Source organism: Epinephelus lanceolatus, chromosome 10 (assembly GCF_041903045.1).
Source record: "Epinephelus lanceolatus isolate andai-2023 chromosome 10, ASM4190304v1, whole genome shotgun sequence".
NCBI lineage: Eukaryota > Metazoa > Chordata > Actinopteri > Perciformes > Serranidae > Epinephelus > Epinephelus lanceolatus.
This window is the reverse complement of record NC_135743.1, coordinates 37,432,456-37,450,622: the sequence shown is the minus strand read 5'-3', so window position 1 is coordinate 37,450,622 and position 18,167 is coordinate 37,432,456. Positions and strand designations below refer to the sequence as shown.

The 18,167-nt window shown below is 40.3% G+C and overlaps 1 protein-coding gene across 1 annotated transcript in view; it reads right to left on the bottom strand.

Annotated features, from left to right (window-relative positions):
* Positions 1-623: 623 nt before the first annotated feature.
* The window catches only part of mc5ra (melanocortin 5a receptor), a 40,686-nt gene continuing 23,142 nt past the window's right edge, over positions 624-18,167 (bottom strand). Inside the window, exons 4-5 of the mRNA XM_033641524.2 lie at positions 9,117-9,305; positions 624-6,687 (exon numbers count right to left, since the gene is read on the bottom strand). Coding sequence (XP_033497415.1) covers positions 6,117-6,687; positions 9,117-9,305 — 760 coding nt within the window. The 3' untranslated portion in view covers positions 624-6,116. The remainder of the gene's footprint in view (positions 6,688-9,116; positions 9,306-18,167) is intronic.

Here is an 18,167-nt window from a genome sequence, read left to right as displayed (position 1 = left end):
TAGTAATATCTAATAAATTACATTTTGAGAGTAACTTGCCCAACGCTGTACAAAACACCCACATTCGGAGGGTGGTTGGTGCATAAAAAGCTGCTGGAGACGCAGCAATGACTCACTAAATCACAAACAGTTGTGGTCTGCTGCTTGGTGGGTGTCTCACCTAGGTGACACGTCGTTCATCATCGCCTTAACCTCCCAGTGACAAAGTCAGCTCATATGCAACGTCACTTTAGAAACATTGATATGATACGTGTGAAGTGTACAAATACAGAAATACACAATACCAACATTTTCCTCTGGCGTCTGGGCTGTTTTTCTCTCCATTAGATAACTGCCATCTCGCCATCTTCCCTCTGCCTTGCTGGCATCCATCTAACCATCCATTCCTCCCCCATCTTCCTTATCTCTCTGGACGTGGATGCAATCTCATTTCACCCCGAGTGTCAATCTCTTAAAATCTTTTTCACAACAGCCCATCTGCACCACATTCACATGGCACACCTTTTTCCCAGAAGGACATGTTATTATTTTTTCACATGGTTCATAACCTTGTGATTTCCATCATTCACAGATCCACAGTATACCACAACCACTAATGTGGTACATAATAACATGAAAACAGCTTACCATTTTACCTTTTGCTTTTATTCAGACACATAAAAAATAGAAATAATTTCAAGCCACAGGCTAACACTGACATCGGTCATCTCATTTGAAGCTCACATTTATATTTTTGCATGCCATGACTTTACCATTAACAAACATGAAATATGTCCCCACAGCTAACATACAGATAATATGGTCTCACTGTACATGAACGAAGGACTGAGCATGCAGTCAGCATGTGGGCTTCATGTCTATCCAGCGTCACATCACATTCAGTGTTTTTGCTGCTGCGTCTGTGGGAACAAGAGCTTCACAGTCAACAATAACAATGAGTCGTTTTGTGTAAGTCCTCAGATATGTCACGTTGGAGCTGAATGTACAGTGAGCAAGATTAAACCATTGCTGTTTATCTTCAATAAATCAACCTTTAGAGAAAAGAAATATATGGAAATATATACCACTTGGTTTCAAATAAAGCACTTTTCCATGTTGTGTACATTTGTATGCTTATTCATATGCTCCTCTTTTAATCTCACAATTGCAAAGCAATCACAGATAACACTGATGGAAGCTACACTAAGGCAATTTTCACATATAACAGATAAAACAACCTTATAATACAGTTTTCTTTATGATTGTTCCAATAAAACCCTCTTATCTCACTGTCTACATGCATAACCATGGCATGGATCAGTCTGAAGACACAAATAATACAAATGGCTTGCTCTTTTTTTGTTATAAATATTAAAATGCAACACAGGGAAACAAATGTTTAGTATCCACGACAGTATTTGAGGCAGTAGCCTACATTTGTTATGACAAGCAGTTTTAGCAGATGGTTGCATGTCAAGCTTCTCAGTTGGGAGGTAGGCACCACTAACACACACATTCAGAAGGAGCACTGTGATGCTATTTGTACATTCATTTTTACATTTCAAGTGTAAACTTATGGCATCTTTTCATAGTTTAAATACAGACTGTGGGCCAGGATGCAGTGTGAAGAGATCATCAGGGTACACCAACAGAATAGAGCAGCTATGATTAATATAAAGATACAGACAGGAGAGGGACTATTCAAATCACTGCAGAAATGGCTGTGCTACTGAGGGCTGGAAGATTTTAGGAACCTGCTCATTAACTGTCACGCTAATGAAGCAGCAGGGCCAGGCAGGGCATACCGCAGTGGCAGAAAAATTGGCTGCTGACAGCTGATGCCATCCAATAGTTCAACAGCAGCCTGCTTTCCCCCACTTAAAAACGCTAAACAAGCTGATAACATATGTCTAAGGCCAAAGACAAGTCGTGTGTTGTTTACTCAGGTTGGTGGATATGTAAACACATAATGATGAAAATGATATGGTAATAGTGAATCATAAAAAGTTGATGTAGTTGGAGTAAATATTGGTTTTAAACCTCTGACTGCCTGTGATTCTGTTTTGATGTACTACCTTTCTTCTTAAATTAACACAAGATTGTCTTTGCAGCACGTTTGTTTAGAGCACTTACAAACATGCTGTTACACAATGTGTTTACGAGTGGCTGTCATTGCCAACTTGATTGGCATTTTTACAGTAAGTCCTCTGTACTAAACTACAAAGAAGTAATTTGCTATTGTCTTCCAAAATGACACATAGGAGCCTTTTTTTCAAATCTGGAGCTCTCATCAGCAGAACATTGTTATCTCAGTACCTTCTAAACCTGTTACAATATACTCCGTCTGCCCCGGTGTCTGGTCAGCTTCAGGCTTGGTCAAGTTCAGACAAACTAAACAAACAAACAAACAAAAAATCTTTGGTTAACATTAACAAAAGATTATGGTCATATGGTTAAAAAAAACAGTGTTGACTGTCACAATCTCCAGTGGTACTTTTTCCCAACTCGGTCTCATTCCCAGGTTGTCAAATAACAGCACTTTGTCTTGCCCCTTGGCGTCTTATAGCAATGCACAAGGCACCATGTAATGTCTTTATGTGACACACAGCTGAAACACATTGTAACATGTGGTTAATGTTAAACAGCCGCAGTTATGTTGGGCAACAAAACTACTTGGTTAGGTTTAGGAAAAAGATCGTGTGGGGTTGTGGGTCTTCTTGGGTTCAAGTAGTATGTTTTTAAGTAATGTGACATACCATGAAACTTCAGTTAAAAGCCTTGTCCCAATTGACCTATGGCTGAGCCCTGCCCTCAAACGCGATGAGCCAATCACAGTGTGTATAGCCATTCCCATACACTCGGACATTCTCTGCCTGGACGTCCATTGAAATGCATTACAGAAAGTCAGTTTTGTTTGGTTTTATGAGCTTTTTTGAAGATTTGAAGTTTAAAAATGGTCAAACAGTGTGCATGGGGTACATGCAACTCCAACACAAGGTATCCTGAGAGGCTGGGCGATGAGGTGTATTTTTTACACTTTAAACCACATCTCAACCGAGAAAAGTGTCTCCTTTGGATAAAGTTGTGCAGTAGACCACAACATCAACTCAACGTAAATAAGATTAACAATGCTTTGCTGGAAAGAAATATAAAGATATCTTTAAAGTGCAACTTGCAGGTTAAATTTTTTTAAAGATATATACATAAACTTATTTGAAAATTACCATATGAGAAGTTAATTCAGAATTTATTATGGTTTACACGACATAAGGGCACAAATTCAGAGGAAAAAGTGGCTCTTTTTAGCTCCTCTTCTAAAAACGCTTTTTTTTTCAACATCACCTGATACTACGTCACAAGAGGGACTCTACATCCTTGACCCTGCCTCTGTCCAATGCGCAGTAGTAGGTGGTAGTGAGTCTGAGTGGTAGTAAACTTGTGAGTTAGTATTTTTCGGTTGTTAACAGTGCATTTCACCATTTGTGATTATGCCGAATTATTGTGTTCGTGCAGGTTGCACAAACTCGAGTCTGTCAGGGAGCAAGCGGCGCGAGGGTTGATGGGCAGTGTGAGGCATGTTATGTCTGGTCTGGGGGTCAGATTCTCCACCAGAGCCCAGAAGGCATCCACCTCCCTGCAGCACATACTCTCCACAGCTGAGGACATGGGCTTGCAGTTCCCACACAAGCACCTATCATACAAAAAATTATCAGGAAATCTACACCGTAATGCAGAGTTATAACACGCATAGCAAGATATGTCTGGAAGCTGAAATTTGCACATTAGTTTCTGTTATGGGTAAGTAGCATTAGTTATCTATTGATAGCTTTGTTATAACCTAATACGTGATGGCAAACTTAATGTTGTGATGTGAACACAGCCTTAAGGGCCGTCCACACCAAGAACTATAACTATAAATATAATAATAAATATACAGTTTTAAAAATCGTTCTAAACTCAAGTGGAAGGCAGCGTCCACACTACACCTATAGCGACAACGATAGCGGTGGACGATATCGTTCGGATCACTTTCAGAGCGATTTGATGAACAATAGAAACACTGACAGCCAATCAAAATCCATCCGAAATGACAGGTCGAGACATTCATCACGTCACTATGTCACTCACAGACTCATTCAACATGGCGGACGACGTAGGAGAGAGGCTAATCACCGAGGTACAAAAAAATCCACCCCTCTATGATAAGAGTGAGCGACTTTATAAAGATGCGACCAAGAAGAGGGACATCTGGGACGCAATCGGGCGCACCCTTGGCATAAGTGGTGAGTGTTTTTGTTCACGGAGATAAGATGTTTATGAATAGCCAACGCTAGCTGTTATGCTAACTAGCATTATCTCACATAGCTAAACATGAATGACAACAACTGTCTCGCCTCCTTATGATTATTATCACCACCGTTCACGGACCAAAATTAGCACCATTTAACGTTACCAGCTGAATGCTGGTGAAATATGCAAGTGGCTGGTAGATTTGCTGCACTCATCCCTCCCCTGCCGACCGCACTGAGCAGTGTGTGTTTGGCATAACCTAGCAACACAACGATATCGTTCATTGGTGTGGATGCTGCCATTGTTATTGTTATAGTTAACGTTACAGTTATCTTTCTTGGTGTGGACGGCCCTTTAGACATCGTTAGCTGTCGTTAGCTAATGCTGGTCACTCACCAAGACTTGGTAAAGATAGTAAAAAGGCAGTTATCCTTTTCTGATATTCTGAGCCAAAAACCTTAACTTCAGTGGCACTTTAACTTGTTGTCTTTGATGGCGACGGCAACAAGATGTGGTTCACAAGCGTACACTGTGACCTGTAAATTTTGCTTGTAATTTAAGCTTTTCATCGACCTTCTCAACAATAAAATGATGAATATATCCCTCCAATGCGTAGTTTAGGCCCTTTTGGTTACTTCTCAATGACATCTGATCGTTATGTCCCCAAAAAGCATCAATTGCCTCCTGCGAAATGCCGTGTACTGTGACACCTGCCATAGCGCCGATCACTGAATGTTAATAGTTTGTCCGAGTGAGTGGAGGGGGGCGTGGCTTAGTCATAGGTCAATTAAACACTCCTCTTCTTTTACTAGCGTGGTGTAGCTACACATTTTGACAAATGAAGTCCTGTTTCAATTACATGCCTGGTCTGGTTGCCAAGCAGTTCATTTTTCTTTGTAGAAGTTCTTTGAATGAATAAAACTGGGTTGTTGGCTACCCACTGGAGCTAACATTGGTATACAAATGCACGACAAGTTTAAACTCTTGTCAATATGGAGATGCTACACAGCTACATCCTGCAAATTGTCCATGGTTTTAACGAGTCCAGCAAGTTCCTCCAGAGCTAAAGTATAGTTAGGCTTCACCTCTAGCACTCCGATTATCAAATTACGTTTGTCTTTATTCATCAGTAAAAACTGAATCATACAGTGACACACGGCTATTTTTGTCGAGTTTTCTTTTGTGTGGCCATTTTAATGATAGTGCTATCATTAAAATTATTTTACAAGAGCACAATTACTGCTGGCTTAGCGCCCCCCAAGACAACTGTGGTTGGTTTAAAGAAACAAAAACAAACCAGAGCGTTTTCCCCCTACAGCAGAAAGATAATCAATGATTCCAGACCTTTCTCTATATCTTACACAGCGCTGTGGAATTAGGTCTGGCTACACAAGACTATGCTCATGCCAGTAAGTATATAAGTGCTCTTACGTAACAGCATTTAAGATTTACTAATGATAGTAATGAAAGAGGAAATTTCCTCTCCAAGTGCGATAAAAGTTCACATATTTTACAAAAGAAAGTCAAAGGAAAAGGTTAAAAGAAATGTCAAATGAAATGAAGGGCACAAAATGATACGTAATTGTAAATGGCAAATAATGTACGTAATAGCGACTTTGTGCACATTCCGGTTACATTAGGAGATAGTAGTTTAATTTTCCTTTCTACTGTGAGGGTCCTCTATCCGGTTCATACTGGACAGAAGACTCGACTATACACTGCACTGGCTGATAAGTGCAATGAGCCAGTTCTGTGTGTATTTTTAATCTCTTATGGTTATGCTCCAGTGTCAGACTCAGTCATTTCATCCTGTACATCCTGTCGTTGGTGTTCTCAGTCTGCATCTCTCAGTACTTATCTGTCAGAGTGCAGATGCTAGTGCAGGCATTTCTCAGGCTGTAACAACAGATGATCTCCTTAAAAGTCTTCCTCATCTCCTGACTCCTGAAGGCATAGATCAGCGGGTCAATCACAGAGTTGCACATGATGAGGATGAGGTACATGTTGAAGTGGGACATGAAGCACACACAGTAGAGGTTCCGCGGGCATGAGATCATCAGGATCAGGTGGAGGAAGAAGGGAGCCCAGCACACGATGAAGATCCCCAGCAGGATGGTGAGTGTGATGGCCCCTTTCATGCTGGCCCGCTGGTGGATAGAGTTGTAGCCAGGGAGGGCGGCAATGCGCTTGACATGTGAACGTGCCAGCATGAACATGTGGCTGTAGAGGGAGGCCATGATGAGCAGCATGGCAAAGAACATGGAGACCAGGCAGATGATGACAGGGGTGGTGTCTGAGTAGATGATGAAGACGATCCCGCAGCCCGTGCAGAAGGTCCAGATTCCCCCAATGATGCAGCCGGCTCTCCTCACCGTCATAATGTTGTGGTATCTCAGTGCATAGAAGATAGTGACGTACCTGTGGAAATTAACATATTTTGATTTCTCAAGTAACCTAAGTAACCTACAGTATGACTTTCTGCCAACTGTCCCTCGCCACTGAAGAATTGCAGGAATCAATGAGGGCAGAAACCTTTTAGATTTTTACAGAAGTGAAAGTATATCCCTTTGCAGTCACTGGAGCTACTACTGTGTCACTTTATTGTACAGGCCCTGTTCTAAAGCAGTACACGTACTATGTACCTACGAATTTGTTTGAGTTTTTAAGAGGTACATTTTGGAAAAAGAATGGTCAAAATTTAAACTGCAGAGATCAGGATATTCTAACTCCCTAGTAGGGGATAAACTCCCAAAACAGCGGATCCTACATTCCCCATAATGCCACTCAATAACTGTTTTCAGATCAAACTGTTCTGGGGACTCTCTGAGAGGAACTGCCCACTGGGGCGCTCCTTCAAGAGCTACATACCTTCTGGTGCTTTTTTAATGTTTGCATTTCCACCGCTAATAGGAACGCCACAGAATTTAATGTAAGCTGGTTAGTGGTTGGTAGAGCAACATCACTTTCGCTTTGATGAGTCAAAATCGTTTTGTATTTCCCTTGTTATTTATATGCTCAGTAAAGCCTGGACTTCACTGTCAGTCCATTTGTCCATGTTTTCTTCCATTTTTTCGTTATGAGCTAGGGCTCGATATTTCAGGCTGAAAGCTGATACACAATATATATCTATCTTTCTACGAAATAGGCTACATGTTCAGTTGCAAGCCAAAGCCACATTTAAGATGTCACAAGCACTATTATAAAAACACACTGCGATCGAAATAAAATGCAAAGATAGTTTTTTTCCACCCTGTTTAAAAAAAAATATACAGCTGCACGTAAATGAAGAAGTGTATAAAATAAATAGCAGGGCTGTATGTTAACTTTTTGCAAAAAGCACTGGAGCTACAGAGGTTTAGAGGTTTGAAGCACAGGCCACAAAATCATAACATGATTATAAAAGTATCAAGTAGGCTTAAACCCATTGTAGTTAGAAACCACTAAAAATCTTTGTGGCGGGTGTTAAACAGTGGTTTTCCATGGCCTTTTAAATGAATCTAGTGCTGGAAAATGATTTGAATGTTTTTATCTCTTTAGACTATTAATCTTATTTATGCACAGAGCATTAACAGAGAGGCAGAGGGAAGGAAGGAGCAAGAGACGCTTTGACCAGGTTACATATGTTTTGTGTATGAAACGTATGTGTTGTCACTGCATTTCTTCTTTAAGCAGACAAAATAGACTACAACTATCAAGAAGAACGGCAACGTACTATGACCCAACTCACACAAACTAGCAACGCAGTGCTGAATTGCACGTGTGCTGCTATAATTTCATTCATCTCACAGACTGATTTAGCGTAGCAGGTGCAACATATAGACCGATGCTGCACTGTAGAAAAATTAACAGAAGACCGATTTAACAGAGTCTCTCTTCGTTTTGCTGGAGAACTTGTGAGTGAGTGAGTGGGGTAAAGCTGTGCCGAGAGTTTCAGAGGGGAGGGATGCACATTGGTATGTGCTCTGTAATGCAACTTATATCAATATAAACAGTATTGTCTAAATTTATGTCTTGCTTGAAAATATATTGATATATTGTACATAGTTGTTATATCACCCAGCCCTATTACAAGTTTATGTTTTTTATTGTCTGTTGTTTATATGGCTAAAACAGTTTTTTAAAATGGCAGTTGCACTGGCTGTGATTGACCAGTCACTTACATTACTCATGGTTCCTCTTGTGTTGGGGGAGTACCTACCTACCGAATACGAGCTTAAAAAGTCTGTGTTCTAAGAACTACAATCATTGTAGTTCTCTCAGTTCAGACACACTCACAAAAAACACAAGGGTTCTTATAACTATTAAAAAGTTCCCCGCCCCAAATATGCCCAATAGCATCTTACTTCATACCATCGCTTCCTGGTAAACAAGCAAGTTTTTTTTTAATAGTGCAGTACAGATAATGCTATAGAATAATTAAACAGTTTTCCTGTTAAAAAGTTTGATTTCACCAACAGGAAGATGAGATAACATTGAAGACATCACCATCATCAGGGTTATTTTACCATTTTTGACAAAGCTCCTCCAGAACCACAATGACATTCTACAACAGTACTCACCGGCTGAGAAGCACTTACCATGACGAATAAACTTAACTTTAAGACCCCTTTCAGAAAGAAACAGGAAATTATGTGGAAAATTGAATGACACCCAGGCTGCTGTTGTTAGATAATTACACAGCACTGCCTCCATTTTAAGAAAACCTTGTGTAACTTATTGTTTTTATGTAACATTTTCATTAGCCAAAACAAAAAAGTGACTTGTGAGAATATTGTTATTAGACATGGATTTCAGGATGGAGATAAAAGTGTTTGTATCCAACTGTATACACCTCCCTCCATCATTACCTGTCCACAGCTATGGCCAGCAGGCTACACATCGACGCCACCACAGAGATGCAGATCATGGAGTCAAACACGTTGTCCATCTGCCGGATAAAGTGATCCTCCACCACCAGCTGTCTGTTGTTGAGGAGGTAAATAATGATGGTCTCCCAGGCGTTGGACACACTCACCAGCATGTCCGCTACAGCCAGACTGCAACAACCAAACAAGTTAGGTCAAGCTTAAATCATAATGACAGATGTTCACAAATGTTTCTGTTTATGTGCATTCTTGACACTCAAGTGCCAGGTCAAGACTCTAGTCCTAAACATTTGGAGCGAAACAATTCACAAGGCACTCACACCTAAAGACCTTTTCCACACCAGGGGCGTGATGAATAAACATCATGAAAATGATAAATACTGACCTGCAAATATTTTGCATCAAAGCTGCTCATACTGAAAGCAAATTTCAGTTTCAACAGCGAGTTTCAACACTTGAATAAATTTGTCAGCAGCAATGCAAATTTGCAACAACTACCAGGATCCTAATGACCCAGAGCTGCGTCTGGCAGTCTGTCTGAGGTAGTTGTTGTATAGCATAAGTTGCTGTAAGCAATTTTATTGTGTTTCCTGAGTGAATATGAGTTCCCTCTGGTAAACAATTACATAGTGTATATGTCTAGGTTTTTACTGTGAATGGTAAGAACAAAAGGAGTGGACCTGGTATTTGCTGCCTTTGTCAAGGTTAAGAGGAGTAATAAGTATAAGTAATAAGTTTGCCGTCTGGTTCAGATAAAAGAGCGTCTGTGTTGTTGTTTTGTAATCCTCAAGTGTAAGGACAACGTGATTAGTTGATGTCTTTTTTTTGTCACGGTACAATAGACCCTGGAGTATAAACGCCTAAAATGTCAAAATTTAGAAACTTGGACACCAACAGAGAGACAGTTGGTGCTAAAGGAATGCTTTATTTGCAAATTTTGTGCTAATTTGCATGAAGTTATCGGACAACGTTTTAAGAAGTGATTTGCTAACATAGCATAGAAAGGAGTTTGGGTTCTCTGTCACATTATCTCAAATCTATCTCATAGACAGGGTATACCGTTGACAGGTTTGCAATTCAAAAGGAAGGGGATATACGTTACTAATCCCAGAGGGGAAATTCAATTATTTTCTCTCTGTTGTCATATAAGCCTACACACAGGCCTGAAATACACACGCATGCACAAACAGGACCTATACCTGCATTAAATGGAGAGATATCAGAGCAAGGGGGCTGCCTTGGACAGGCATCCTAAGCAGTTGGGGGTTCAGTGCCTTGCTCAAGGGCACCCTAGCAGTGTCTAGGAGGCGAAATGGCACCTCTCCATCTACCAATCCATGCTCCATACTTGGTCTGTTTGGGGACTTGAATTGATGACCCTACGGTTCTCAAGCCAAGTCCATATGGACTGAGCTACTGCCAATCAGCCTGACCTGCATGTTTTTAAACAGTGATCCAGAGGAAACCTGTAGGCAGGGGGTGAAGTCGAAACAGGAAAGCCCCAGCCACCCAGCAGAGAGGAACCTTAAACCTTCTTGCTGTGAAGAGACAGCAATAACAACTCTACTACCATGCCAACCTGTGTTAGCATGCCAGCATTTGATAATTTGTATCATGTCATTTTGACCTCATGATCGTACTGGGTAAAATTAGGATTCATACTTAGATGTAGGGATGCACCGAAATGAAAATTTGTGGCCGAAGCCGAAGCCGAATAATATTAAATGCTTGGCCGAATACCGAATACCGAATACCGAATGCTGTTTTTTAGTTTTTCATTAGTTTTTGCAGATGAACCACCTCCAGATTACTGTTGTCACGGTACCAAAATTGGGACCCACGGTACGATACCAGTGAAAGTATCACGGTTCTGAGTAGTATCACGATACCACAGCGAAAATGAGGCAGATGTGCCTTTTGTCATTTATAAAAAGATAAATGACTTTTCTATAATACATCAATGATATTTCAATGGAATAAATTACTTATTGACTTATTCATACTTCAAAAACAGCATCAATAAGTGATTAACATAGGGGGGATCAAAATAAAATAAATAAATAAAATAAAAATCAACCAGCCACCCTCCTCCCCTGACAGTCCCTTCAGTCAGTCCCTAAAGTGTGGTGAGGTTTGTGGGCCATTAACTGCCACAAAGACAGAAATGTGAACGGCTCGTTTCTCCTCTGATACGCCACATATCTGATCATGACAACAAGTTATTCACCTGGAGCCGGACTTCTCCGTCGCCAGTAAGCCGTTATCATGTGCCGCCGTATTTGACAGGAATACATATTTCTGTCCGTGTCTGTGACCCCCGTTCAACCCACAACCCCCTGTTTCTGCTGCTGGTTGAAATCTGTACTCACACAGTGTGCTGAATGATTTATTTTGCCCGCACAAAACTATTTTTAGTCGCAAATGCGAGTGCAGTGACGGATGGAGTACAATATTGCCACACTGCCGTCATTTTACTCTGTCCGTCACCGCACGCTGTTTGATTACATTATCAAAACACGCCGCTATTATTCGGCCTTGCTTTTAACTTATTCCATCGAATACCAAATGTGTGTTTTTTGTAATATTCGGCCGAATAGATTCGGTTACCGAATATTCGGTGCATCCCTACTTAGATGTGAATGTCTTTTCTAAATTCAGTTCAAATTCATCCAATATGTGTTGACATTTTTCCATAGACCACATTAATGGCCTGACTTACTCCCAAATGATGCCAACAGAGTCAAACCACTGGCATGGCTAAAACAATAAAGCAAGTGGAGTTATCTATTTTCCGAGAAATTAAATCCCTAAAGAATCACGGAAAACAACATTAAAGCGTTACCTCCTTGTTGACCAATAACTTGAACAGGGACCTGAATGTCCGCTTTGTCTCTTGTCAGCTGAGACTCTTTTGCTTTGGTCTTGAAGACGGGATGTTAGGGCTTTCAAGTCACAAGGCTCAGATCCAAATAAAGTCTCCAGTAATTGGTGTTAAAATTGAGGTGCAGGCCATTTTTATGATTACGTGAAGATTAGTTATTAAAGTTGTTACTTGTGACACTCAGTCCAATTCAGGCAGGTCATAAGACATGTCATGAGTCTACATGTCTGCCAGGTGGAAGTGCAATGGAGAAAACAGGAAAATCAAAGTGTGTTTCCATGAACTACATTTATGTAACTCTGAGCGGAGTAAAAGATTATACAATCAAAAGAATCTCAGAAACTTTACAGGTTGACCATGGCATTTTATTGTTTCACTTTTAATAAAAAGATGTATGTCTTCATGTTCAGGAATGAATTTGTTTCCTCTGTAAAGACATACTGTGTGATATTTTGAAGGGAGGGAGAATAAGCAAAGACAGATCCTGAATCACAGCTTTTGTGTACAATCTGTTTGTCAAGCTCAAGATGAGCAAATTAGCTTCACCTTCATAAGCCCACTTTGCTCCCTCAGGCGCGTGTAGTAATGACTTTATTGTGTAAATGAGCTTTTTATTTTAATATGTGTACATAAATTACATGCTTTGCAATTAAAACTCAGTATCTCCCGTAACACAAGTGGCTGGCACAGCCTCCACTTCCACACACACACACACACACAGACACACACACACACACACACACACATAGAAACAAGCTCATCCAGAGGGGTGCACCATGAAGCGATATTAGTGGGCTAAGAATTTTGAACCTACTCTTGCTTAGCCAGACTTATCTCCGCAGCACGGTGTCCATGCTAAGGAAAGGTCTGGAATGACTGATTATCTCTCTGCTACAAGGGGAACAAACACTCTGAGTTGTTTTTGTTTCTTTCAACTGATCACCGACATCTTGGGCGGCGCAAAGCCCAGCATGCAGCGACGGTGCTCTTGCAAAATAGTGTTGGGGGCTAACTTGTTTTGGTGGAACACTTGCACACTGGGAGGCGAGCACTGTCATTAAAGTGGCTGGCTGTGCAGATCAATAAATATCATGAGTGTCCTGCAAGTCAGAGTCTGAGCTTTTCTGAGGTGTGTTCACATGTTGTTTTATTTGTTGTAGATCTTTACAACAATTCACAGAACGAACAAAAGCAGTTATGCCTTATTACACAATCCAAATCTTCATCAAAATTTGCCATTTTTAGTGTGTAAGTTGTAAGCTCACAGGTTGTTGTTGCTGTTTCCCAAACAAGGGTGATTTGGAAACACTAACACACAGGTAGTAGAAGGAAGGGAGAATGTCGGCTGAAATCAGCACCAAATGGCAGGTTCACAGCCACAGTCTACATGCGGTGACTCAGACATATTGAGCCGAAAGCCAGCGTTTTCATTGTCAAAAGCGTGGTTTATGGTTTGAGCCCCACAAGCCGAACGCCATCAAGTTCTATCATATTGGAGAGAAGGCAGATATTTTTTGAGCAATATCTCAAAAACAGTCTAGACCAGGGATCAGCAAACTTTACTATTAAAAGAGCCATGTTTGATCAAAAAAATAAACAAAGATCTGTCTGTATCTGCAAGACATATTTGAGCCTGATAATGAAGGTATTACAGTCTATTAGGCCCAAATTATCCTATCAACATAAGTAACAGGTCTTAATGAGAATTCATTATGTTTTACCACAAGGTGGCTCCCCCGCAGTGGGCTATTTATGATTATATGGTACTTAACTTTGCAGCGTTGGTGGTCAAAGTAAATGAATATGTCAATGCATTATTAAATTCTGTAATTTCCTCTGAGACATTTCCCTTTTTTTGGATTCAGAATCCATAGCTAGACTAGCAAGGGAGACTCAAGACCAGCCACTGCTACTGAAGTTTGGCAAAATTTGGCAAAAAAGGAAAAGACGCCAGGCCGTAGACGTATGACGCACATTCTAGTTGATGAAATGTTAAAATATTTTTTAGTTTGGTGTATAGGCTACACACAATTGAACAATTGCAAAAGAAGAATGTAAGAATCACTTTAGACCCACAACAATGGTATATGAATATTAGAGAATGTAAAAAAAATAAATTAATGTTATTCATTGCCATATAACTTTTTGTCAAAGCCACAGGGAGCCACTGGAGAAGGGCTAAAGAGCAGCATGTGGCTCCGGAGCCATAGGTTGCCTACCCCTGGTCTAGACTGACAAAGAACACTACAGGTAAGAGAGGAAAAACATGTAATTTTCATTTTGGTGTGATCTGTCCCTTTAAATTTGTATCTAAACCCATTTTTGGGAGTAGTTACCAAACCAAATTTGAGATAGCACATCAAATAAGTAGCTTTCTTAATCTCTGCATCTAATGAGAGAATGGCCATGTGAGAGGTCCACTCCCACACATAATTTCAACACCCTCCTGGGGCCGTATTCACAAACATTCTGAGAATACTCTTAGAGAGCTCCTAACTTGACTCAAGGAGTCCTAGCTTGGGAGTGATTTAGCAAAGTTCTCAGAGCAACTCTGAGCAAGGAAGGGACAAAAACCTTTATCTTGGTGAGGAGGTATGGTTGACCCTGTTGCAAGGCACGATGCATTCTTTTAACAGATGTGATTGGTTGTCACAGACATGCCCTTTTGTCAGCCTGCAAGGTGTGGACACCCAGTAGAAATGAAATGAACTGCTGACTGTGAAAGTGTTGTCATTGTTGGTGTGATCACTCTGCTGATGGAAGGTTTAGACAGACCAAAGTCATCACAGCTGCACAGTTGCATCTTTCTAGTTATCCAGTATTGTGATCATTTTATTTCTGGTATTTCTGGTATTTTCAGGCTAAAAGAGGTTCAAGTGGTTTATCTTTGAATACTTTGTAAATATCAACTGGAATCCCATCAGGACCTGCAGTTTTTCCTCCTATCATATTGATAGTGGCATCAGAAATTTATAAAGCATCTAAAACTTCAGTGACATGCTTTAGAATAATTTATTATGGCAGGAATACAAAGTCCACCCAGGAACTCATTCTGTTTTTCCAAGTTTTCTGAGGATTCAGATTATTTGTATAGGGGTAAAAGTCTCATTAATCTCCTGAGGATCCTTTGATAGTGTGCCACATGGAGTTTGCATTAATTCCCCTGTCTGCATCCAGTTCCTTAATGTGCCAAGCCAACAATCTCCTATTTTTTCATCCAGATCGTAATAATCTGTCTACATTGATTTAGACCTTGGTTTGGACTATTTTCTGCTTTTGATGTGGACGTCTCTTCATATTGGGCATTGAGAGACATTTATTCTTCTTTTATTGTTATAGAGTCATTCCAGAAAACCTTTCTCTCTCTAACTTTTGATTATTCCTGTGGTCAGGATCAATTTTCAGTTTGTGTTTGTTTGTTTGTTTGTTTTTGAGCTGCTATAAGATATGATAATGCCTCTGAGGTACGCTTTAAATGCCTCCCGTCTGACAATAGCAGAGATCTTATTCGTACTCATGTTCATCTCAATTTGTGACTCTATAAAAGGCAGAAAATTGGATCAGAAAGCCATCTCAGATGAAAAATCCATCTAGGAGTGGCTTTAAACAGCTTTGGGACTCTGTATATGAAAGAAGTGGTAGAGCGGTCTGACCGTAGTATACTATTTTAATTACAATCTACCACAGAGGAAAACATAGAGTCGGAAACTAAAAAATAATCTTTGCGTGAGGGGAGGACTAACAAGAAAATTCTAGTTCACCAGGGTTTAAACTCCTCCAAGGATCACACTGATTCAGATCATTAAAGTACTGTAACAGCTTCTTCCGACATTTCATGTGAGAAGAGCACACCCCAGGTGAGCAGTCCAATATAGGAGCTAAAGTGCAGTTGACGTTGGCTGCCATTAGAGCTTCCCCTGGGAGAGAAAATACATTTTTACGAAAATTTGGGGTTAGGAGCATTTGGGGCATATGCACTGATTATATATCTATATACATTCCTAGATTGTCCATCGTAAAGGGGACGGATCTGTTAATCAGCATCACCCCACATGTATGAGATACTGTAAGTAAGAGACTTAAATGAATTGCTCCGGCGGCCAGCTCCTCTTTATCTTACTGATTTCACCTGACAGTAGATGAGTTCCCTTTCATTACCAGGGTGTCAAATAGCGACACATGGTCATGCTCCTCCGTGTATCATAGCAATGCCCAGGGCATCATTTTCTTTAGACTTATGAGCTGTGTGGCTTGAAACATCACTCTGCATTCATTTCCTTCTTAACGGGAGCTACTTGGTGTGTAGACTATAATGTTTTTACTTTGCCATTCATAGGCTGCCTTTAGCGTCAATATCACACGTTAAGAGGCATGACAATGTGTTGGTATTTGATGCCCTGGTAATGAGAACAGGCTGGGGGTTCCTGAAGATACACCACCAATGATTTAAGTTGTTAAATCCTACTAACAGGACCTAAAGTTACGCTGGATTTTTAGGTGCATTTTTGGTATCCATAATGGAGGGAAGTGTCGAAACGTTTAAAAGACACTGAATATTCTTCATGGCTTTGAATGTTGCAGTTATATACAAATACCAGAGTGCAGTTTCCAGCTAAAGAAATGATGAGTAATCTTAGGTAATAGGGATTTTTCAGATATGAACACAGCCCTGCTCCACAGACACTGCTGCTTTAAAATATTTAAAGCCTAATAACTTAGGCTCGTCTGAGGAACAGACTGTGCCTTTAACACATCAAACATTAAGTGCCTACACTTTTGCCAATTAACACAAACTGAGCGTGGTGATATACTTTGTAAAGTTAGAGAAAGTCTGCATTTGTCAGACATAGAAAACAAGTCAGGAAATCAAGACATTCTGCAGACATTTTCAGAAAAAGCCTCTGTCTAAGATTGTGAAGGACAACAGAACAAAAAGTGCATTTCATTTTCAACCTCTCCCAGATCACACAGGTGACACTTTCGATTCCCCTCTGGAACTCAGTGGAAGCAATGAGTTTCCACTGTCAGAGAGCGTGTGCCACTGTGTATGAGTGTGTGTGTCTAACATTTTCCATAGGTGTGTGTTTTGTTTATAAGAATTCAGTCTTTGAGTAAACCCCCCTTCCTCCATCCTTTCTCCTTACCCCCAACAAATTAAAGGCAGAGAAAATGTTCTGTATTTTAGCCTTAATTACTTGCTTCACTCTGGCTAATTTGATCGAGCTTCTAACATTCCAGGAACTAATTACATTTACATTTGAAGCCATGAAATGCAAACCATGTCATAGATGAAATGAAAATAAGCAAAGATTTGTCTGTTTTAAAAATAATTAGGTTGCATGTTGCTATGCCATGTATTGAAAGAAAATGGACATTTCCCAGCGCAGTGGGAACTAGGTGCTCAACACATCCAATGATAAAGGGGAGCAAACAAGAACTGGTGAGTCACAAAATAAACTGATTTTTTATTTTTTAATCTGCATAATATAAACAAAAAAATATATGCACGTGGCTTTGTTGTGCATGTTTAAAATGGTGTCAGTATACAGTGAAGGTTAGCAGAGAGTGCAACACGTAAAGCTGTGTCCCATTTGCCTGCTCCCCACTAGAAGCCTCAGCGTTGATGTAAAATGCTTTCGATTGGATTGGTCCAAAGAAATCATAGGAACGTACAACCTCGGACAGAAAAGAGAATTGGGATGCACCACATTATAACAAACTAAAACACCAGCAATAGCTACAGGAAAGCAACATTTCAAAGTGCATGATGGGGAAAAATACTTACCCACAGAAGCTGAAAAACAAAGTTAAAGTTGAGTCTTCAAATTGTGTCTTGCCACTGCAAAGTCAGTCCCTGACAGTGTTTATCCAAACACAGGCCCGTAAGCCGACCAGCCATCTGGGTTTCCAGATCCTTAATTAATGTCTCTACACATAAAAGATCAATAAATAAGCATAATATCCCCTTGTGAAACAGCCTAAATTTAGTATTGTAGATTAATCCAGAGTCGAGTCGACAGCATCAAAGCGCTTTCTTTCTTTGAAGAATTCTGTGGACAGGTCTTGGAAAATCATGACACGGTGGTCTTCAAATACGATCACGCCCTTGCTCCTGGCTGCCTGCATGACTCAGATCTTGTTTTAAAAATTTA